Here is a 22,427-nt window from a genome sequence, read left to right as displayed (position 1 = left end):
CACGTGCGTCCTGCTTCGGGTGAACGCGCGCTTTCCTTTCTGCTGCAGAAGCGGAAGCCTCTGGTCACCGTGCTCGAGGCCCTCGCGCCGCTGCTGTTCTCCGCGATCGTCATGTACCTTCGCCTCCACAGTGCGCCCAGGAAACGGCCTCCTTTGAACCACCTCGCCACCAACATCAGTTTGCTGCCAGCGTTCTTCTACTTCCCCACGCAGGCTAAATACCAGCTCGCGTACGTCCCGTCCCAGAGCCACGCGCTGAGGGCTGTCACGGAGATGGTGCAGGATGCCTTCGACGTTGAGTTTGAAGGTGAGACACAAAGATGGGGGAGGGGCGGGGGGAGGGCATTTTTCCAGAGTCGGAGGCCTTCTCCGGAGGGTGTTCACGGACAGGATTCCGAATCGGGGTCTCCGACTCCGAGAAAGTCTGCAAAGGTGGTGGGAGAGCAGCCGGGGGGGGACTCGGATCCCACAGCCGTGCCCCCAACACTTGAGAGGTTCTGAATTAGTGTTCCGACGGGTCTCTCTTCTCCTCCTGACCCCTTCTAGTCCTGTCTCTGCATGGAGCCAGGGAGGTCTCTCAGAGGTCAGTGGGGGCTGGCCGGCCAGTGCTTCAGCCCTTCCAGTGGCTTCCATTGCACAGGCAGTGGAAGAGCCAGGCAGACCCTTCTCCAGGCTCCCCTGCGCCCCCCACGCCTCCCTCGGGCTGTGCCTGCCTATCCTCGTGATGGCGCCTAGCTGAGCAGCTGGGGCTTAGGTCTCTTACCGGTGCCTCCATTTCTCTCATCGCACGGCCACTAACAGCTCTCTGGGCGGCACCTGCCATCCCCGGCGGGGCTCTGGCTCCACGAGGACAGAGGCCCACGTCTGTTCTGCTCCCCACTGGGCCTACCACGTGCCTGGCACCCACTGCCCGCTCGGTACACATTGGCTGGATGGATGAATGCACTGAGGCCGACACGGCCTTTCAAAACACAGAGTCCACAAAACGTGGGGTGATTTCCCAAAGTTCTAATTATGGCACGTGTTTTTGTAAAGGCATTTCAGTAACGCAGAAGGTACAGAGTGAAAAGGCGGGGCTGTCCCCACCCAGCCCAGAGCACTCCTCGTGCACACACTCCTTTCAAAGCCCGTCCGTGGCCACGCGTGCGGGGACCGCTGTTTGGTGCCTCGTGCTTGCCTAGCGCCCTGAAATCCTGTGCCGGTCCAGTCGTATCTTTCACAAATGTGAGATTGTGAAATGAACTACAAGCGGAGCGATCTTCTCCGGGGAGGAGACACAGTGGTGAAGCCGTGAGGGTTAGGGACAAGCCATGCGGGGTCGGGGGTGACCTCAGGGCTCGGGGGCGGCCAGAGGGGGGCCTGCCGCAGGGAGCTGGCAGCCGTGGGCGAGGAGGAAGGAAGTGGGGAGAGTGGTCCCACTGAGGTCAGAGTGTCTGCGGGAGCCTCAAAGGCCTTGTCCAGGTCCTGGGTTTCCTTCTCATTCCCACGGCCGCCCACCATGGGAAGGGTTTTAAGAAGAGAAGTTACCTGATTTGTTCTAGAAGGGCCATCTCTGGCTGTTTTCTGGAAGAGAGACCAGGGCCCATGGTCTTCACAGACATTCAGGAGGAGGCCGGGGAGGGCGCTGGACACACAGGCAGACGGAGCCACGTGGATGAATTCGAGATCATTCTATAGCCGTAGGGGCGCCTGGGTGGCTCCGTGGCTTGGCCGTCTGCCTTCGGCTCAGGTTGTGATCCCAGGGTCCTGGGACTGAATCCCGCATCGGGCTCCCTGCTCAGAGGGGAGCCTGCTTCTCCCTCTCCCTCTGCAGCTCCCCCTGCTTGTTCTCTCTCTCTCTCTCTCTGAAATAAATAATATATATATATTTTTTAAATCTGCAAGTGGGACATGGTGGGTCAGAAGCCCTCCTGCCTGCTTTGGGCCTTTCTCAGTGGGCAGCCCTCCTGCTCCCAAAACATTCAGGCTTTGTATCTGGGCTGGTTTTCCACCCCATTTCTAGGGACCCCTCAGTGGCCTCCACCAAGAAGAAAACATTTCTATTCTGTCTTTCCTTAAGATCCCAGCTCAGGCAGTTTATCTTTTCTTGGGGTTGAGGTCTCGAACGTTTGCTTCTGTTTTATTGCTTCTGGCTCCTGTCTTGTCGTGTCACCGTGGGTATTCTGCCCTGGGTGCTGGGCTGACCCCTGCTAAGAGGAATGTGGCGCTGACGGTGGGTTCCAGGGCTTTCCTTCCAGTCCTTGCGTGGCTCGCGACCACCCGCCGTGTGTTCGCAGGTTTGCAGAAGGCTCAAGGGAGTGAGTGAGGCTTGCGGCCCTCCTCCGAGAAGTGGGGGCCCCTGCACCTGCCCAGGGAAGACGGCGATGGGTGGGCTGCGTGGGCTATCCCGCCAGCCCCTTGCGGACTGGGTCTTCTCTCTGCAGTTCTAGGCTATTCTTCAGTGCCCATCTTTGAGAATTACATAATCCAGGATCCCAAAGGCTTCTATGTGTGGGCTGGAATTGTCTTGGATCACAGCTTCAGGGACAGCAAGCAGCCCCTGCCACTAAATGTAAGGACAGCCTCTGGCATGGCCTGATGGCACTGCCCAGCCCCGGGGGTGAGTCCATGAGCGAGTCTCGTCACCTGAGCTGTCCCTCTGTTGTCACGTGTTACTGTCCTGTCTTACTGCCAGAGGAGGGAAGTAAACGCTCCGGGTTTCACTCCTTGCAACCTAGACCCGGGGGCCCCTCTGGTTCTCAGGTTCCTTCCAAGGGAAGGCTCATGCAGGGGAGGCTGCCTCTGAGGGGAGGGGACCATGCGTGCCAGCCGCCTGGTTATGGACTGGAGCCCACTCCGCAACCGCTAGCCGTCTAGCTGTGGGAAGGGCACTGGCCTTTCTGGGGCTCAGTTTCCTTGCCAGCATAATGGGATTAATAGTAGTTCCTAACTTGGAGCCTTAAATGAGTTTGTGCCCAGAAGGGAGCTGGGAAGAGGCATTTTCCAGAAGGACTGGTCCTAGTCACCACGGACTCAAAGTGGTAGGTCTGTCTGTCTGAGGGGAAGGCAGGCGTTCCTGTCTGGGGTGGGAAAGCTTTGGTGTCGAGCCATACCATCGCGTCTAGAGTGTCAGAACCTGCGTGGGGCGCTGGAAGGTGGGGGCGGACGTATGTATCCACAGCCAGCAACGTGTGGCTAGCACACAGGCCAGGCTCGCCCCAGGGTCACCCGACTGGACCCCACAGTCCCACAGTCTGTAACACCCCCCCCCCCACTTCCCTGACAAGGAACCCGCAAGAAGGTCACATGCCTTGCCCAACCGTGGCCTCCTCACAGGGGCTCCGGGCCGGCGTCAGGCCTGGGACTGCTCTGTCCTGGGTCCTCTGGGCGTCGGGGTCTGGTGACTGTGGCCCCCCTTCCCCCCACAGATCAAGTACCGCCTGTGCCTGAGCAGCGTGCACAGGAGCCCCTTGGCCTTGAAGGTCGCCGCCTACCATGAGCGCCTGGAGGGCTGGTGCAAGGGCCTGCGCTACCCTCTGAACCCGAGCCAAGTGCCCCGGGGCCTTCGGACATTTCGACGGGGGCCTCCCTGGTGAGGAAGCCCGCGTGCGCGCCACCTGGCCCTGAACGTTTCGTGAGAGAATGAGGGAGAAACGGTCAGAGAGTGTCACTGGGCAAAAGGCTTTCGTTCTAGAGGAAGCGGCAGTGAAGTGTCTCCCTGTGTCTCCCTGTGTTGCAGCGACGTTGAACTGCTCCGAGAAGGAAGGAAGCGTTTTACAGAAACAAGGAGGGGGCGTCCCTTACGCTTCTGTGCGCACTAACATCTGCCTTAGCTTCCGGCAGGCTAGGGACACCCACTCGTCCTCCCGAAGGACGCACGCTCCCCGTGTCACCGTAGAGCTCTGGGCTCCCTCTTTGTCAGGGGCTGCGGGGGGGCTTCCTGCAGGGCACGAGCTGCTCGCAGGACATGGTGCCGACAAGCCGCACCTCACTATGGGACGAGCCCACACCCTGGGCCTGCCCGGCCAGGGAGGGAGAATGTAAACCGAGGGCTCACAGACCCATGTGATTCCAGAAAGTTTCCAGCCCTTCTGCGGAGGAAACTCCAATACACAGTCAAGACCATGTGACACTCCTGGGATTTTAGTACCGACTACGTGTTCCTCCCACATTCATCCTCCTGGATCTGGGGTCCACAAGGGGCTGGGCCCTCGGGAGACCTTGGTCGCCTCCACCTCATTCCTGTGTGCCCCGCCCTGGCTCTGCCCACAGGAGGGCCCGGAACCGCGCTTGGAAGCGGGGCCATTATCTCTTACAAGACCCCCAGGCCTGGCGTCTCTGCCCTTCACCTTTCATCTTTTCCCAAAAGATGATCTCAGCCCACCGACGACACTGTATCAAAACAGGGGCTGCTTACGGTCACGACTGTTTGTGAGGCTTGGCAGCAAACACCGATGCCCGTTACCCTCGGAACACAGCGGTGACAGCTCAGAGACAGGTCACAGTCGGGGAGGGGCGCCGTGTCTCCCAAGTGCTTTGAATTGAACCATGCCATGCGTTCTTGGTTGACTGGAAGTGCAGAGCGGGTCCCCTTTCCCTGGAGCCCGAGCACCGAGCAGAGGGACTGTGGGCCCATCACACGAGAGCGTTGTGGAGGACGTGCCTTGCCTCGGGACACCTTTGCCCCAGTCTCTGATAGAAGGCGCCAATCACAGCCACGGGGGCCATGGTGACTCTGCTCCTTCTTCCACGCACCAGCAGGAAGGGGGAGCCTGTCGCCCTCCCGTCGGCATGCCTTCATGACCCGTTAGCCGTAGCCGTCTGACTCATTGGGTGTCCTGCCGCGTGGGTCTTCCTGGGTGTCTCACGCCCGGTGTGCGCTCTGCTCTCATGCAGGATACAGCAAGGAAGGCTTCCTGACCCTACAGCACGCGCTGGACAAGGCCATCATGCGGCACCACGCCCACAATGCCACCGCCCAGATGTTCCAGGATCTCACGGTGCTGGTGAAGCAGTTCCCCCACAGAGCCCACATCCAGGACACGTTCTTGCTGGTCCTGCAGAGCGAGTTCCCTCTCCTGCTCACGCTCAGCTTCCTCTGCCTCGAGCTCATCATCATCAATTCCGCGGCCCGGGAGAAGGAGAAGAGGCTGAAGGTCACCGGGCCGGCGTGGGACACAAGCCTCCGCCGGGACCGGGAGGGGCGGGAGCGCGAGTGAGAAATGACCAGAGCGGGGTGAGGCCAAGGCAGGGCAGAGGTTGCCGAGGCCTCAGAGGGGCCTCCAAAGGGAGCTGGGAGGGGGACGGTCTTCCGTCCTTGGACCCGCTCGTCACTGAGGTGACCCCATCTGTTGTGACGATGTGAGCCCTTGCTTTGGGGCTCGGGCGGGGGCCCCGATGGGGAGGGGCTTGCTGAGGGGCTCCCTGAGAAACGCACAGGAGGGGAGTGACCCCCCCGGGAGCAGCTTGCTGTTTTGCTGCTGCGGCTAGGAGCCCTCTGCCGGGAGGCCCCGCCAGGCACAGGGCTGCTCCCGCCAGTTTCCCTGCCGTCCTCGTTCCCGTGACTTCTGTCCTCACCGTTCGCTCTTTGGAGGCCATCGACCTTCTTACTCTCTAATTTTCTTCCCCTTTGACTGATTCTTGTGACTATGTCTAGACCTAGCCTCCCGGGACCTTGCCCAGCTGCACCCGCCGTGGCCAGTTTGCTCCGCGTGCTGGCGCACAGAGCGTGCTCTAGACCGAGGCTGGCTGGGCAGGAGCTGTGGGCATCTCGGCCGAACGCTTGAGGCCGCTGGCTCTTCTGCTTTCCGCAGGAGTACATGTGCATGATGGGGGCGAGCAGCCGGCAGCACTGGGCCGCTTGGTTCCTCACGTTCTTCATCTCTGCCCTCTTCGCCGTCTCTCTCATGACCGTCCTCTTCTGCACGCAGGTATGCGTCTCCGGGCCCCGGGAGGTGCTCAGCAGTGCAGAGGGGGGCCGGGGGTGTGTGCTGAGACTCCCGGCGAGCACACAGCTAGCAGTACCACAGCTTGGTGGGGCTCAGGCGCGGAACGTGCACCGCCCGGGAGAGCCTGGCCTTCCTTCGCTCCCGGGTCTGCGAGGGCTGGCCACGGGCATGGTTAGTTTCATTAGGAAAGTGGAATTCCGAGAGATGTATTTCAGAAACTTTAAGACATGGCACATTTTGCACTCTACGGAGAGTTGAAAACAGTTCTTGGAAGAGATGAGGACGTCTCTCAGGCCCCTGCTGCCTTGTTAAATTTTCCTTCCATGCTGCTGTTGAAGTTCGGGGTTCCGATTTGCTAACTTCCATTCAAGGACTAAATTATCATCCCCCACGTGGATGTATGAAAATCTACCTTCTAAATTACCAAAGTTGGGGCCCTTCGGGTAAGGGAAGGCAGGAAAACCCAGACCACACAGCACAACACGTAAAACAAAGAAAATGGCCAGAATGTGTCAAAAAGAGGACAGAGCCGTAAGCTGCCAAAAGGAATACGGTAGTCCTCTGTCACAGTGACCGTGACCGATGCGATACACTCCCGCATGACAGCAAGAGATTCACCCTGCATTCAGACTGGTGCCTTCTTTAAAGAAAGGTGCATGGACAAGGCATCATCTGTAAATGATCATGGACACCGGACCAAAGTCTGCCTCAAAAAAAATTGGCTTGTGTTGTTTAATTAGGATCATCTCGTGCGTTTTCTGTGTGTGTTTAATTCCTGCCTTGTTAACGGGTATTTCGTGCCTTCTCCTCATTCCCTCCATGTAAAAACGGCATGCGCCTGTGGCTGCCTCGCAGGTGAACGGTGTGACGGTGTTCAGAAACAGCGACCCTAGGTTGATATTCGTTTTTCTACTGTGCTTTGCCACGGCCACCATTTCCTTTGCGTTCATGATCAGCACATTCTTTCAAAAAGGTGAGCCCCGACGCCGCTGGCTGTCAGAGAGGGTGTTCATGACTTCTGTTTCTGGTGGCGCTGCTCTTTGGGTCACCCACGGCATGAATTATCGTGCCTCCAAAGCCAGGTTGTCACCTCCGAAGTTACTGTAGCAATGGGCTAATTCCATGCCCCGTCAAAGGCTTAGGGAACCAGCTCGTGTAAGTATGTTTTTCTGCTGTTTGGCTTCTCAATGTCGTTTCAGAGGGATGCAAATGGTTAAGTCCCATGTTGGATGGAGATGATGGGTAAGGCGACAGTGCCGATGGTTTCCAGGTCTTGGTTGTGACTTGGGCTCAAAGGTAGGGTAGCTTCCAGGACACCATACTAAGAACGGAATTCCTGGGACTTCGGTCCTGTCAGGAGGGGTGTTACCTCTAAAATTACTGGGAGAATCAGGGGCGGCTGGGTGGCTCAGTGGGTTAAAGCCTCTGCCTTCGGCTCAGGTCGTGATCCTAGGGTCCTGGGATCGAGCCCCGCATCGGGCTCTCTGCTCAGTGGGGAGCCTGCTTCCTCCTCTCTCTCTGCCTGCCTCTCTGCCTGCCAAATAAATAAAATCTTTAAAATAAAATAAAATAAAATAATTGGGAGAATCAGTGAACTACTAGGGACACAAATAACAGGAAATGGGGTCGAAGTCAGAGTGTGGTAGAATTCCAATAGAGAGGCAGAGGTAAAAACATTCATGGAGGGTGGGTCCAGCAGCTGGTGACAGAAAGAGGGCTTACGAGAACTTGGGCAAAAATAAAAATAAAAATATGTTATAAATGAAGCCAGGCAGTTTACTTTTGACATCTGTGAATATCTTACATCAAACATCACATTGTAATATTCTAATATGTGGGTCCTGGCAAATACCGACTCCGCCAAGACGGGAGTGTGTTCCTTGGGAGGCTGACTGCGCCTGGACGCTGTCTCCTGATTCGAACTCTATCCTGAGTCCCCCCACCCCATCCCGCAGTAGCTCCAGGGTGAGCATGGCCGGAGTGGGGGGTCCAGCAAGAGAATTATGTGGGGACCTTGGAGCACGAGTATCAAAGGGTGCTTCAAAGTTAAGGCTAACATGGTGCTGAAAACGAAAACCCAAAATATTGAACTTGTGGTCAAGCACAAGAAGGAAGCAGATGTCCGGAAAGAAAAGGCAAAACCAAAGAGGTCAGATGCACAGCAAAGCAAGACCAGACTAGAGAGCAAATAGCAGGAAGAGTCGCAAGAGGAAGCAGGAATGTAGCGCAGCTGCAGAGTTCGCGATCGACTGATTTTTGATGAAGGGGCCAGGACAATTCAGCAGGGCAGGTTTAGTTTTTTCAACAAAGAGCACTGGACCAGCTGCGTGTGTACATACACAAGGATGACATTGGACCTCTGCCTCACACAGTACATAATAATTAACTCAAAGTTGCTTATAAACCCAAAGATAAGAGCTAAAACTACAAAACCTTTAAAAGAAAGTTCAGCCATGAATCTTTGTGATCTTGGGTTAGACGGTGTTTTCTCAGACATGACACCAGCAGCGTTAAGTCATAAGGAAGAGGCTCGATAAATTGGACTAAATCAATATTAAAAACTTTTGTATTTCAAAGGATACCATCAAGAAAGTGGAAAGATAACCCACAGAATAAATGAAAGAAAACTTACAACTGAAAAATAAGAACACAGATATTCCAGACTCATTCTGTAGGACACCATTATCTGGATACCCAAACCGGGAAAGACAGCAGACCAATAAAACTACACACCAGTATTCCTTATAAAGAAAGATGTAAAAGTCCTCAACAAAATACTGGCAAACTAAACCAACAGCATAGTTAAATGATTACACACCATGCCAAGGGGGATTTATACCAAGGATACAAGGATAATCACCACTGTATTTTAAGTATACTCGAATTAAAATAAAAAGCTTAATAAAAAAAAGAATAATTCAACATATGAAAAACAATATATGTAACACACTACTTTGGATGCAGGAAAAAATAAACACAATTTTATTCACTTTTATTTGTCTCAAATGGTACTGAAGAAGCATGGGACAAAATCCATTGCTTTTCATGATAAAAACACTTAACAGACTAGAATATAAAGGAATTATCTCGACCGATAGTGAGCATTCACAAAAACCCTATCGCTAACCTCAGATTCAATGCCGAACAACTGGAAGCGTTCCCCATGAGATCGGGAAAAAGGTAAGATGACCACTCTCCCCTCTGCCGCTCAACAATGTGCTGGAAGTTCCAGGCAGAGCAATTAAGAATGAAACAGAAAAGGCAGCTGGAGAGGAAGAAGCCAAACTCTCTCCATGCAAACATGACACGATCTTATATAGAGAAAACCCTTAAGAATCCACAATAGCAACTTTTAGAGCCATTAAATAAGTTCAGCAAGCTTAAAGGCTACAGATGAACACGCAGAAAACCGTTGTGTTTCTAGATACTAGCAAGCAGTGAATGCTCCAAAAAGGAAATCGAGAAAACAATTAAAATTAAAATCAAATTAAAACTGAAACTTAAAACACCTCCCCAAATATCTGTGATTTATAATGGGGCCCCAGGAAATGCCTCCCTGGCGATCTCTGAAGGATGCTAGCGCTGCCACCCAGGACTGCGCCCACCGCCAGGCTGCCGGTGGAAAGGTGTCTCCCCACTCCCACCTGCTGCCTCCAGACCACGCCTCTGCCCTCCCTGCTCAGAGCACTCAGCCCCTTTGACCAGGAGGGTGTCATCCGACTAGACCACACTCCTTCTTACCCAGGACTCTGCTGCTGCCTGTCCCCTTCCGCGTTCGCTGGAGTGCTTCATTCTCTAAACCTCAGCCTTGCCAGTAACGCCTTGCTCCAAACACCTCATTCTTGGCCCCCCATCTCCCTGTTTAGCTTCTTCCCTCTTGCACCCGCCCCTCCCAGTAATTCTTTGACCCCCATCGAGACACCTGATCATCGCCCCTAACGCTGCTCCACTAGCCGTCACCCCACCGTGTGCCTGGCCGGCTTCCCTAGCCGCTCCGATCCTGGGGCCCATCACAACTTTGACTCCTTAAACTTACACCTGTCGACTGTCCCCTGCACCTACACCTGAGCAGGGGAACTTGGCTGGAGAAAAACTCTCCCCTGGGCGGACTGGTTTCCGGGTCTCAGTGAGGTCCTCTGGGCTTGCAACCCACCCACGTCCCCTGGTCAGTTTGCCTCACACCACTCTGAGACAGCACTTTGGAACCTCTTCTCGACCCTGCAATGGACCGCAGCCTTTCTCCCCTCCGCACCGAGGCTGACAGCTGTGCTGGCCTCACGGGGCTCTCTGTGTGGACCCTGACCTTGAGCAAGTCCACGCAGACGGTGCATCCGCTTCCCCCTCTGGGAAACGGGAAAGCCACAGTACTTGTGACTCTGTTATAGGATTAAATGGGATATTACAGGGAAAGTGCTGAGAACAGTACTTGGTACAGAGCGAAAGCTTAATAAATATTAGCAGTTCTTAAGGCCTGTTACAAACGGAGAACCTGAAACTCAGAGACGTCGACAAGATCCAAGGTCAGCCATGGTTCATAAAGCCGGCTTCGGGCAGGGCCGCCTGGAGCCTCAACAGGGCTCTTTCTTTTTTTCTTTTTTTTTTTTTTTTAAAGATTTTATTTATTTATTTGGGAGAGAGACAGTGAGAGAGAGCATGAGCGAGGAGAAGGTCAGAGGGAGAAGCAGACTCCCCATGGAGCTGGGAGCCCAACGCGGGACTCGATCCCGGCAGCCCGGGATCATGACCTGAGCCGAAGGCAGTCGTCCAACCAACTGAGCCACCCAGGCGTCCCAACAGGGCTCTTTCCTTCGTGGATGTCATCCTCACCTCCCCGGCTCCTGCGCTCTCCACTTCCTGGGAGCTGAATGTCGGCATCGCACCCGAGCTCGTCTCCCAGCCTGCGGTCGGCCTGGCTCATCTCCCAGTCCGGAGGGCCGTGCTCACAGCCGGGAAAACCCCGAGACCCTGACCGTGCTTCCCTTGCTGCACAACCCTGCACAGACATACTTACTGTGGCTGAGCCTCCGTTTCCTCCTCTCCGACAGCCCCTTACAGAGCATGAAGGCTCTGTAAGGGGCTGTCGGTAGGGTGCTGGGCTGGCGGCTGCGGCGTGGGCCACCATCTGTGCAGGGAGGGCTCAAGCTGTAGGAGACTCTCTCCATGCTGTCTGCGGCAGTCACAGACCTGTGCCCTTACGGATCCATGCCTGCCGGCTAGTGCCGCAGATGCCCTTAGCCTTTCCATAGTGGGAGCACAGACTCCGTAAAAGGCTGCTTCCCTTCTGGGACGCCGAGGCCCCCGCAGATCCTCCCCCCCACCCCGTCCCCACGGTGGGTGGTAGGACACGGTTCACGCCACGCGGCTCTCGGTGATTTGCGAGCCCAGCTAAAGCCAGTAACGACTTTGCAACTACAAGCCGATGTAGCTGCATGGAAAAGACAGAGTTGAGTCGGTGAGCACGTTAGAACTTTGCAGATAACGGAGGGCCATTCGCAGACGCCACGTTCCTGGCGCACAGACTTGGGGGCGGCCCGGGGGCCTCGCAAGCTCCACTTTGGGAAGCGCACCCCCACGGGCTCGCGTGTCCTACCTTCCGGAGGCGGGAGAATTCCTCAGAATGCCGACGGCCACCGCAGAAGCTGGCAGCGAACACATCCAAACCGAGGGCCCGCTGGGCTCAGGAGGCTTTCCCGGTGGAACCGGCGCCCGACTCGGCAGCAGGAACCGCCCGTGGACACTGTAGCAAGCGACTTCACGGCGACCTCACAGCTCAGCCTTGGCTTCTATCTCGAGTTCTGGTTCTAGACGCTACGGCTTGGTTTAGGGACAGGCAGCAGGGATGGGAGTTCTAGGTTGGGTCTGGTTTGTGTGTCTTCTTACTGCAACAGGGATAATTTCCAATGACCTAGAACCACCTACCAATTTACTTCTCTGTTAAACAGGGTGGTCTCAATGGGTTAAGGGTGTGAAGGGTTAAGGGTGTGAAGCTGACCAGAATTTATTGCTGGTGAGTGGCTGTCCTTAAGAAAACACTGATGAGGCCACACTTCCGGAATGAGCAGGGGGGCGGTTAGAATTCATAAGGTCTCTGTGACTCCTCCTATGTTAGGGAGTGGATAGGGGAACTTTATGGGGACTTTCTGTTGACAGCTGAGATTCTCTTCTCCTCGCTGGCTTTCTTGAAGGGGAGCCAGGGAGTCTGTCCCCGCACCCGCACCCCAACCCCTCATAAACGAGAGAGCCTTGGGGAAGGTGCTGTGGTGCTGACCACATCGTGGAGGAGAACCCAGGAGAAATTTGCCCCTGAGAATCTGGCGGGGCTGCAGCCTGGGGTCACCCCACGAGGGCCGTCCAGGGACCCTCAAGCGGGGACGCGATTTCCGGGGGTCCCGGGAGGACAGAGCCCCCACTCCGGTGCCTGGCAGAAGCACTTTCATCCCCATCACGGCGAATCCTCCCAGACGCGTTCTCCAGGGCAAAATGCAACACAGTAGAAAGCAATTAAAAACCCAAGGCAGTAAGCCACTGTAGGTGAAAGCCAGCAGAAAAGTCCCCACGTTTCGGAATTACCAAGGCTCAGATTGTTAAGACAGCAACGCTCAGTAAACGTTCTTCTCTAAAGGCCGTGTTTGCGTGTACTGGGTGGGCTCGCGGTGCCTTTGAAACCGCCAAGAGAGGGTTATGACCTGGAACTGGGTTAGAAGAAACCACACAGGAGGCAGCAGAGAGGACCAAAAAGATGCGAAAATGTGCACGAGAGCTGAGAAAGCATTCAGAGAAGAGTGGGGAGGGCTTGCCCCCATTTAAGCAGAGGTCCCGCAGGAAACGAGAGAAGGGGGCAGAAGAAATGCTTCTGAAGAGACAGAGCCCAGATCCGTCCCCAAACTGGACGTCAGGAGGCCCGGCAAATCCCAGACAAGAATACGAAGAAGACGTCTACATGGGACATGCCAGCGTATGAGAGAGCACAGCAGGCGGCAGGAGGAAAACCTTACAAGAAGCCGGAGGAACGGAAAGGCGAACGAAAGTGCTTTTCAACGGGAGCCGAAGCCAGTGGTTCGCCCTGAGAGAGACGCCTTCAGTTTTTGTTGTGTTTTGAACAGGTGAGATTAAAATACATAAGAGGGGCTCTTTGAGGGGGTAATGTCAGAACCTAGAGGGCATAAATACTTTCCAGGAGGAGAGGAAAGATAATTTACTTCAGGCTTGGCTACGCGGAGCCAATCACGTTAATTCAGTACTGAGCCAACGGAAGACTAGAAGCGTCGGATAGAGAAAGGAGTAAGCAGGAGATTGGCTGAGTCCCGAAGCAGACTTCAGGCCCCTGCCCACCTCCACTGCGGGGAGGCTGAGACGTCGGGGAGCAGGACGGGCTGGCGCACGGCAGTCTGGATGCAACGGATGGGGGCAGGGCAACGGAAATGGGAAATACTTTGGTTTTCATGGGGGTATTTTTGTTTTGTTGGTTTTTTGCTCTGAAAGAGGACTGAGTGTCTACAGCAAAAGCGGGAGAAGCCTATGGCGTTGAGAGCTCCTGCGGAAGTGAGACGTAGGACCGTAGCGGGGGTGGGGAAGGACTGGGAAGACCCCGCGAATGGGCCTCGCGCCACGTCATTTGATGACACAGTCTGGTTAAAGACGAATAATGTAGAGCCTACAACGATACTGAAAAAAAAAAAATTTTAGAAGTATAAATAATATACCAACGTTGGAAATGACATGGAATCGTGAAGACCGGAGGAGCAAGGAGAAAAGGGGGTGGAAGAGAAAGGTTTGGAACAAATAGTCATGAGCTGGCGAGAGGCGAGTTGTGTGGCATGTGAGTGGTGCAGGGAGAACAGGTACAGGGAGACTGTCAGCTCGGACAAGCGGCAGGAGCGGGCCAGAGGCTGCCTGCAGACATCTGGCCAGGGGCGGGGGGGGGGGGGGGGGGGTGGGGCGTGCGCTCTGGGGATTTCTGGGGCGACTGACCCCCCGGTGTGGGTCAGGTCCCACGGATACTTCCCTTGGATTGCTTGTTAAAGCTCTGTTTTGTGATTCTTTGGTCACACAGTCACAGTCAATACCTAAAGTTGACCGGCGATCCCATGTCTGCCGAGGTGGGGAAGGAGCCTTGCCCCTCTGCCCTCTGTACCCTGCAGATCTGCACTGAGTAGGGATGGACCTCTTGGGAGCCAAGTGTGCCCCGTGGCCATTGCAGCCTTGGAACCCGTCCTGAGTCGTGTGAGATCTGATTGGTGGCCAGCGAACGGCGACACTCTGGGAAGTCATGTCGATGCACCGGTCATGGGAATGGGATCCCCGTGGGTCTCTGGCCCCTGATCCCCCTCACCAGCGGGTTTGGAAACGCAGCCTCCGCGGGGCCTCCCAACCCCCAACACACCTGACTGGAACTGAATCCCCAGGCGCTCAGCAAGCACTGGCGACCAGGGACCCGGCCCATCTGTGCGCTCGCCCCCCCTCGAGTCTCTCCTGCTGTGTTGGCGGTTCCACCACGAGCCTGCCAGGTGGCAGCAGACGCTCCGTATCTCGGAGGCTCAAAAGGAGAAGCTTCGTCAGCTGGCACTTAGATTTGGCACTTGGCATCACACAGATCACTCCCCACCCCTGGCGTCCTGGAACCAGTTCTGAGCCCTTCCTCCGTCCCTTCCCTGTTCCGGGAGTAGGTGTGCATGAGGCCCTGCGCGGACGGTGAATGAACAGTACGGGGCCAGATTCAGAGCGCAGAGCGGGAGCCCCTGTGATCACGGTTGGCACCAGACGCTTGCTCCCGGGACGCTGGTCCCCGGGGCTGGGCCGGTAATCCACACAGGGGGAATGAGAACGCAAGCTTGCAGGGTAAGGAGGTAACTACCCTGACCTCACTTGGAGAGAGAATTAGCCCAGCAAGACAACAGGCCACCAGGGGCAGACGCATGGAGAACCCCCTTCTTGGCCCAAGGAAACCACTAGCACTTTTGGCAATCCTGAAAGTGGCTTATCTCACTGGAGAGCCCATGACGCTCGCTTTCCCATTCCCTGTGCCCATCCCTTGACTCCCAGGCAGTGCAGTCCTGCCAGCAGCCTGGTTGCCAGCGGTATGGGGGGGAGCAGTTGGCTTCCGTGCAGTGACGTCGTCCTTCCTTTGGCTCAGGCACGGGTATGCGGTGGAAAACTATCGGCAGCGTGAGCGGGGAGTTTAACTTCTGCCAGTGTTGCTGCTGCTGCTGCTGGACGCTGTCCTGTATAGCGTGGTGGCCTGGTATGTGGAGGCCGTCCTCCTGGGCGAGTATGGTGTCCCTAAGCCGTGGTACTTCTTTGTCATGGTGAGTACCGGTGCTGCTGTTCCATAGGCCACGTTAGACCTTTTCACAAGCCCCCACCCCGTACCCTCAGCCATCTCAGCGGTGTCCTGATGGAAATCTCCAATCCCAGGGAATCTAAGCCAGATTCTCGAGCCTGGATTCACCCCAAACCTACCAGCTGTGGTCGCCAAGGGACCGTGATGAACGCATCTCAGTGTCTCTGACGTTTGCCCCCGCGGGTGTCCCATGCAGAGTCCCCTTACAGGCGTGTCTGCGATGTCCTGGTGTGCCCACCCCCGTGTCAGGCCCCGAAAGTCTGCACGGGACACCACCGCCTCCCTTCCCCCTTTCTTGGCGACCCCAACAACTTCTCAGAGTCACTGTGTCCTTACAAAGTGGGGTCACCTGCGGGTGCAGTGTTCCCACAGCCCCACCAGTGGGCCTGTCCACGGTCTTTGAAGGGGGTGACCCCGTCTGGGGCACTGCGTGGCTGCCTGCTGGCCCTTGCAGGAGTGTCCACCCCAGGATTTCCCCAGGCTCAGCCAGGGAGGCTGTCAGCCGACATGACGGCTTCCCCAGCTCGCTGGGAGCCTGGGAGCGGTGCACCCACTGTCGCTCGCCCCAACCTCGGGACCATGAGCTGTGGGCGAAAATGCAGCTTACCGGTAGTGAGTCCACGAGCAGGTTGCTTGGCTTCTCTGGGCACCGTTAAATGCTGGATACCAGGAAAGGTGGGGGATGGGGGCGGGCAGTGTGCAGAATTTAATTTACCATACTATTTATCTTCCCGGAGACGACAGTTGATTCACCCGAACAGGCTCATGTCAGTTGACTTTCTGTCCAGCCGTCACACTGGCGCGGACAGTCCGTGCCCCTCACATGGTCCGTGCTCGACATTGGGGGACCCCAGCAAACCTGCGGAAAGCAAGTTCTTTCAGGAAGAGCCCACCAGTTTGGTGAAGGGGATTGAAATCCAGCATCTCTACAAGGTATCAGCGCATGACCCTCCCTCCTAGAATTGACGAATAGTTTGTAGAGGCTTGTGTTTAATTCTGACGGTGGTTACGAGGTTTGTTCTCTGGTAGAGGTGGGATTTCCTCCTGTGACGTTGTCCTCAGGAAAGGAATCGAATATGAAATGTCTCCTGTTTGCTGTCGTGCAGTGGAGTGGAGGAGGGTGGAGGGTCTCGGTGGCATCTCTTGAAACACTCTCCCCAGCCCCACCGCACCAGCGCGGTTGCCCAGGGACACCCTGGAGCTCAGCCCCTCACTGGCTCACGCTGTTCCTCCATGGTTCACACACCCGGTCGCTGGGTGCCCTGGCTCTCGGGACGGGCTTCCAGATGGGGTGTGTTTGTCTGTCACCAGCGTTCGCTGGGCCTTTCCTGCATGCAGAGCCCCGCGTGACCAGGCGCTCCTGGGACAAGATGCCTAGACATTGGCCCTGTGCCCCCACACGTCCCACAAAGCACCATTTTCTCCTTCGGCATCTTCTGTTCTTCAAATGCGATGAGCGCAGGGAGAGGCGGTGTCCTTGTCACGCTTCGTGCCGCCTTCCTCTGCCTGTGGGAGCAGGAGTGAGCCAGGGAGGGGGGGCGGGGTGCTGTCCCATCGTAGCCCAGGGGACTCACAACACAGGGGATGGCTCCAGCTCCTTCACGCATGGCAGTAGCGGGAACAGCCAGGCACGAGTGCGGCTTCCGAGAGCAGGGATCTCCCCTCTGCTCGCAAAACAGGCTGTCTGCATACACGTGGTTCTGGCATGATTTCCCAGGGGCTTGCCACGTCACGCGAGGCAAGGTGTGGCTCGAGAAGCAGGGAGAACACTCCCTGCCAAGCTCCAAACCCTGCCTCCTCAAGCCCTGGCCTCTGTGGCGTGGGTGTCGGGGAGAACCCCCGGCATGGCATCCCCGTCAGGCTCCCCGGCAGCCCCGGGCAGCTACACCCCGAAAGAAGGACTCCCGTCCACATTCCCACTTGGATTCCCACTGACGGACTGGCTTCCCTGGGACTTGATGTGGGTCGTAGATACTTCAGGAATGCCCCGGGCCCGTTAGGGAGTCGGTCACACACTGACTCTTCCACAGGTGTATGACATGGGACGGGACAGCCACAGAGTGGTCAAAGATCTGACCATGAACCTGTACCAGGGGCAGATCACCGTCCTCCTGGGACACAGCGGAGCCGGCAAAACCACCCTGTGCTGCATGTTGGCAGGTACCCGGGCCGGGCCAGCCCCTCAAGGAATGGAGCCTTCCACCTGCCCCGAGTGCCTCCATCGGCCCTCCTCAGAGCTCACCAATGTGTAATATGAAGCACTCGCTGTTTCCTTGTTTTACCATCTGTAGTGTGTCTGGTGGCTCACGTGACCCCGTACTCGGGAGAGGGCATCGGTGGCTCTTCCCGTCTGGGGAAGTAGGTCTCATACACGGTCAAGGGGCTGGCACACGGCTCTGTGCGTCTCTTCCCACAAGGAGAGGCCCAGGCAGAGAGAGCTTCTCAGACTCCCCGCTGGGCGCGGCCCTGAGACAATGACCTGGGCTGGAACCAAAAGCTGGACCCACTGAGCCAGCCAGGCGCCCCGAATCTGCTTAGGTTGACGTAGAGGAAGGAGATACATGGGAAAGAAGGCCAAGTCCTCTCACAAGTTCATACTTCGGGAACACCACAAACCACTGACTAACTAATTAGCATGCATTGGATAAATGAAGAGCGTGTATTCGTAACAGTGAAATCTTATTAGCCTGCCCAAATTATGGAGATTACGTGGATGTGGAGAAATGACCTCAACAGACCATTTTGTGGAAAAGTCAGTTAAAAAATCAGAATTTATATTTTCCCGTGTTTGCTAAGAACTTTAATGCATGAGGGACGCCTGGGGGGCTCAGTCGGTGAAGCGTTCTAGCGAACCCCATTTCCGCAGTATCGCCTAGCTCATACGACAGTGTAATTTGCTTTCCGTGCGCCCATGTGTTTATTCCCTAGCCGGACAGGCACTCCTCAGAGGCAGGAGGGATGTCTCCGTCTCTGTTCCTGCCACACGTCCTCATTCAGGGTCACAGAACACACAGTCCATGGAGGTCACTGACCGTGACAAGGAGTGAGGCCATCTGATGCGAGCACTGGGCATCTGTGAGCCGCGGGGCTGCAGGGTGCTCTGCAGGAACATCACCTTGGCATATTTCTTGTACTTGCTCCTAGGTCTTATTCCCCCTTCAGGTGGATGGGCCTATGTCAAGGGGTATGAAATTTCTCGCGATATGGCTGAGATCCGGAGGAGCCTGGGCTGGTGCCCCCAGCACGATATCTTGTTCCCAGACCTCACCGTAGACGAGCATCTTTCTTTCTATGCTCAGGTGTGTCCACGGACGGCGGGCTGTGTTTCCTCTGCGTCCGATCTGGAGGAGGGGCAGCCTGCAGCCTTCCGACCCAGCAGGCCCTGAAAACTCCCTGGACGCGAGTCCCTAAACATTCAGGAAGGGGCCGGGGGCATGGGGTACGGTCTGACTACAGAGGATACAAATCGGGACCAGCGAAGAAGAGAGACATGCAGGGTGAGGTCTGGGCCCGTGTCCGTCCTGCTGGGATGTGGCTATGCACCCGGTAGCTCACTTAACCAGCAAGTGTCCAGTTTCTCTCGGAGCTTCATCACACAGGCCCGAAAGGTCCAATCCTGGGGCACACCTCCCCACTCCCAGCAGGTCTGGAGTCAACGCATTAGCATAAACTCCGATGTGGCCCCAGGGTACGAGGTGAATAACCAGGACGCCCATCACTCCAAGGATTTAGAGGTCCCTCCCAGTAGCTGGGGACAGAGGCCGGCCAGACTCTTCATTACGCAACACAGATCTTTCATCGGTTGAGGCTCCCTGGGACACCTCCCGTTTGGTCGTGATGTGCGATCCTTTAATGTGCCGCACTCAGTGTGGATGAGACGGATGTTCATGCGGTTCAAAATGCAAAAAGCCTTTTGCGCATCCCTTTCCCCAAAGGTGGTAAGCCTCTTGTGCCGAGTTTACGTATATGCTAGCAAAGTGCTGGCTGGACTGGTGGGCGTCTACCGGGGAGGTAGGGAGGGACATGAGGCCACCAGGTGCTGCTCGTGGAAGGAAGGGGACGACACCGAGGCCAGGCTCCTCACGGACTGGACAGGCCAGCACCCCTGTCCCGCGGGAGCCCCTGCCGGACCTCTCCGTCCGCGCTCTCGCAGCTGAAGGGCTTGTCCCGTCGGAAGTGCCCCGAGGAAGTCCAGCAGACGCTGCATGTGCTCGGCCTGGAGGACAAGCAGGACACCCTGAGCAGGTTCCTGAGCAGGGGCATGAGGCGCAAGCTCTCCATCGGGATCGCCCTCATAGCGGGCTCCAAGGTAGGCGGGCGGGAGGCCGTGCACGGGGGCGGCCGCTTGGGGCCTCGGGCCCCAGCCTCCACGCGGCTTGGGCTGCCTGTGGCCCCCGGACGCCGGCAGAGCGGCCCGGCCAGCGTGGGGACAGCCACATCTTCCCAAACTGGAGCCTCACGGGGCCTCCTGCATAGCCGGCCCCGGCCCTCGACCCTGCTCTGCCCCCACCCCCAGCGGCCGCCGCTCTGCCCGCAGGTGCTGATGCTGGACGAGCCCACCTCGGGCATGGACGCCCTCTCCAGGAGGGCCATCTGGGACCTCCTGCAGCAGCACAAGAGCGACCGCACCGTGCTGCTGACCACGCACTTCATGGACGAGGCTGACCTGCTGGGGGACCGCGTGGCCATCATGGCCAAGGGGGAGCTGCAGTGCTGCGGGTCCTCGATGTTCCTCAAGCGGAAGTACGGTGAGCGGTGTGGGCGGGCGGGCCGGCGGCCTCCCTTCCCCAGGGGCCCTGGCCCTGACCCGGGGACAGTTTGCTTCCCCGGAGGGCCCCCGAGACAGGAGCGGGGAGAGAGGTGCAGACAGTCCCGAGTCAGGAGATCGAGGTCTGAGCTTCACTCTGCCGGTTCGTAGCCTCCATCCACGTGGCCAGGACGACCTCAGCCTTCCCTGTCTGATCTAGAAAACGGACCTCAAAAACCGGGTTCCTCAAGGAGTGAGCAGTGTGTGCAGAGCGCCTGGGCAGGTGTGGGTGGTTTCCACGGCAGCCCTCTTGTTCTTCTGGACCCCACGCCCTCCAGGTCTCTGTTGCTCGTGGCGTGGACGTGCCTCTGCCCACGCCCTGATGTCATTGTGTCTCCTGTGCTGGAACTTGTGTGTGTCCAGGCGTGCACCTGGAGCCTACTCCGCAGCTGCGTGGACGCCGACCAGCTCTGTGGGGCTCGTCCAAACCCTAAGCAGACCGGGGGCCCCTGCTCTCAGCGACAACACCCACCGCCCCAGCACAGATAGCTCCTTTCTCGTGGAAGCTTGGCCAAAACCTTGGAGGCTCCCTGACCGCTCCATCTCTCAGAGCCCAGATCTCATTGGTCTGCAGGCCCCGGGGGGCCTTCCTTTCTCCTACCTCCATGCCTGGCTAGCGCCCTGGCCTGTCGTCCGTCCCCTCCCGGATTACCGCACTCTCCGGCCAACTCACCCCCCGCCTCTGCTCGGTTGTCTGAAGGACTGTGTTACCCTTCTGCTTGGCTCCACAGTGATCTTCCCTCCCACCAAGAGAAAGTCAGAGTCCTAGGATTGGCCCGCAGGGCCTTGCTTGGCCTGGTCCCATCACCCAGTGGCGTTTCCCGTGCTTTTCCAGTCCCCTGCTGTGCTCCTACCCTCGGTCCCACCGGCCAAAGCAGCATGCCTTGCCGGCTCCGTCCCCGGCCAGCGCTGGCCACACTTAGGCCTCATGACCCTGTTTAGAATCACACTCCTCGACCCCCCAAATCCCCTCCCATGTTTATCTTTCTCCTCAGCGCATGTCACTGATAATAATCTATAGATTTTCCCCATTTCTCTTATTGTCTGCCTCACGCCCTTTTAATGAGAGCCCGGGAGAGCCTCGAGAGCGACTTCCTTGGGGTTTCCATCCAGCCCCCCAGGGCCCCCCCGCCCCGCTCCACTTTCCTGCGGAGCTGTGCATTCTGAGCCACGGGAAAGGAGTGAGGGTGCTTCAGGGTCTCCGAAATGTTTCAGGCGGCGGATATTATATGACTTTGGTGAAGAAACCTCACTGCAACACAGAGAAGATCTGCCGTCTGATTTATCACCATATCCCAAACGCGGCTTTGCAGTCCAGCAAGGGAGAAGAATTAACATTCATTCTTCCTAAAAAGGACACACACAGGTGCGGACCCCAGAGGACGGGAGGAGCTGTTTGCGGGGATGGAGTTCAGAGCCACCTCTCTGCCCGTCTCCCCAGCGAGGGCTCTCTATTCTGCTGGGGTCTGGACCCCCCCAGGCCTTGGGCATCTGCTGGGAAGACAGCACACTCCAGCCAGATCACACTCGAAAACACGGGGCTCTGGTCATATCTCCTCCCTCCTTCAAAACCCTCGATGGCTCCCAGTAGCCTTCAGGTTAAAGTCAGAAGCGCTTTATTGGGTGGCGGAGCTCAGATGAATGTTCGGCCCGATTTTCTTTATTTCGGGCTTCAGAGTGGTCTCTGGCACCCCCCACCGGCTCCTCTCCCTCGCCTTGTTCTCCAGCAGGAACCTGAGCTCTGGGAAGATGAGAGCCGCCGATGGGAAGTCCCCTTCACTCCCATCACAAGTTTCTTTCTTCCTCCCATCTTTACAACCAAGGACACGGCCTCTTCCTCCCAGAGGCTCACCCTTCAGCCCCAGCTCCAGATCTTCCCATCCTCAATTCTCAAAAGCCCAAGTGCTTGACTCGCCCTGCTCACCTACACTGTCAGTTTGTCTCTCTACTGGGTCCCTTACTTCTGGGAGCACCCCAGCCCCTGGCACCCACAGCCACACTTTGTCTCCATGATTCGGGCTGCTCTCAGCTCCTGTTACTAGTGACATCAGGAAGCATTTGTCCTTTTGTGACTGGCTTAGACTGCTGAGCATAAAGTACTCAAGGTTCAGTGCACAATTTCCTTCCTTTTTAAGGCTGCATCTCACATCTCACATCTCACGCGCGCTGTGTTTATCCGTTCATCTGTGCACACTTGGGCTGCCACGCTTGAGCTACCGTGAATAATGCTGTTATGAACACGGTGTACAAGTATCTTTTCAGACTCTGCTTTGGATTCTTTGGGGTATATTTACATAGAAGGAGGGGTGCTGGGCCATTTTGCATTCCCTCCCACAGCACACAAGAATTCCAG

General features: G+C 56.8%; 1 protein-coding gene across 1 annotated transcript in view; it reads left to right on the top strand.

Moving 5' to 3' along the window:
* The window catches only part of LOC111156282 (ATP-binding cassette sub-family A member 17-like), a 69,546-nt gene that overhangs the window by 10,386 nt on the left and 36,733 nt on the right, over positions 1-22,427 (top strand). The window contains 16 exon segments of the mRNA XM_022517060.1: positions 49-307; positions 2,424-2,551; positions 3,408-3,539; positions 3,541-3,571; positions 4,876-5,135; positions 5,793-5,909; positions 6,783-6,900; positions 15,061-15,114; positions 15,117-15,232; positions 16,056-16,073; positions 16,075-16,200; positions 17,298-17,427; positions 18,412-18,566; positions 19,421-19,576; positions 19,805-20,015; positions 21,290-21,440. Coding sequence (XP_022372768.1) covers positions 49-307; positions 2,424-2,551; positions 3,408-3,539; positions 3,541-3,571; positions 4,876-5,135; positions 5,793-5,909; positions 6,783-6,900; positions 15,061-15,114; positions 15,117-15,232; positions 16,056-16,073; positions 16,075-16,200; positions 17,298-17,427; positions 18,412-18,566; positions 19,421-19,576; positions 19,805-20,015; positions 21,290-21,440 — 2,162 coding nt within the window.

The sequence above is a fragment of the Enhydra lutris genome, unplaced genomic scaffold, assembly GCF_002288905.1.
Source record: "Enhydra lutris kenyoni isolate GAN:26980312 unplaced genomic scaffold, ASM228890v2 scaffoldscaffold45, whole genome shotgun sequence".
Classification (NCBI taxonomy): domain Eukaryota; kingdom Metazoa; phylum Chordata; class Mammalia; order Carnivora; family Mustelidae; genus Enhydra; species Enhydra lutris.
This window is presented reverse-complemented; position numbering and strand designations above follow the sequence as displayed.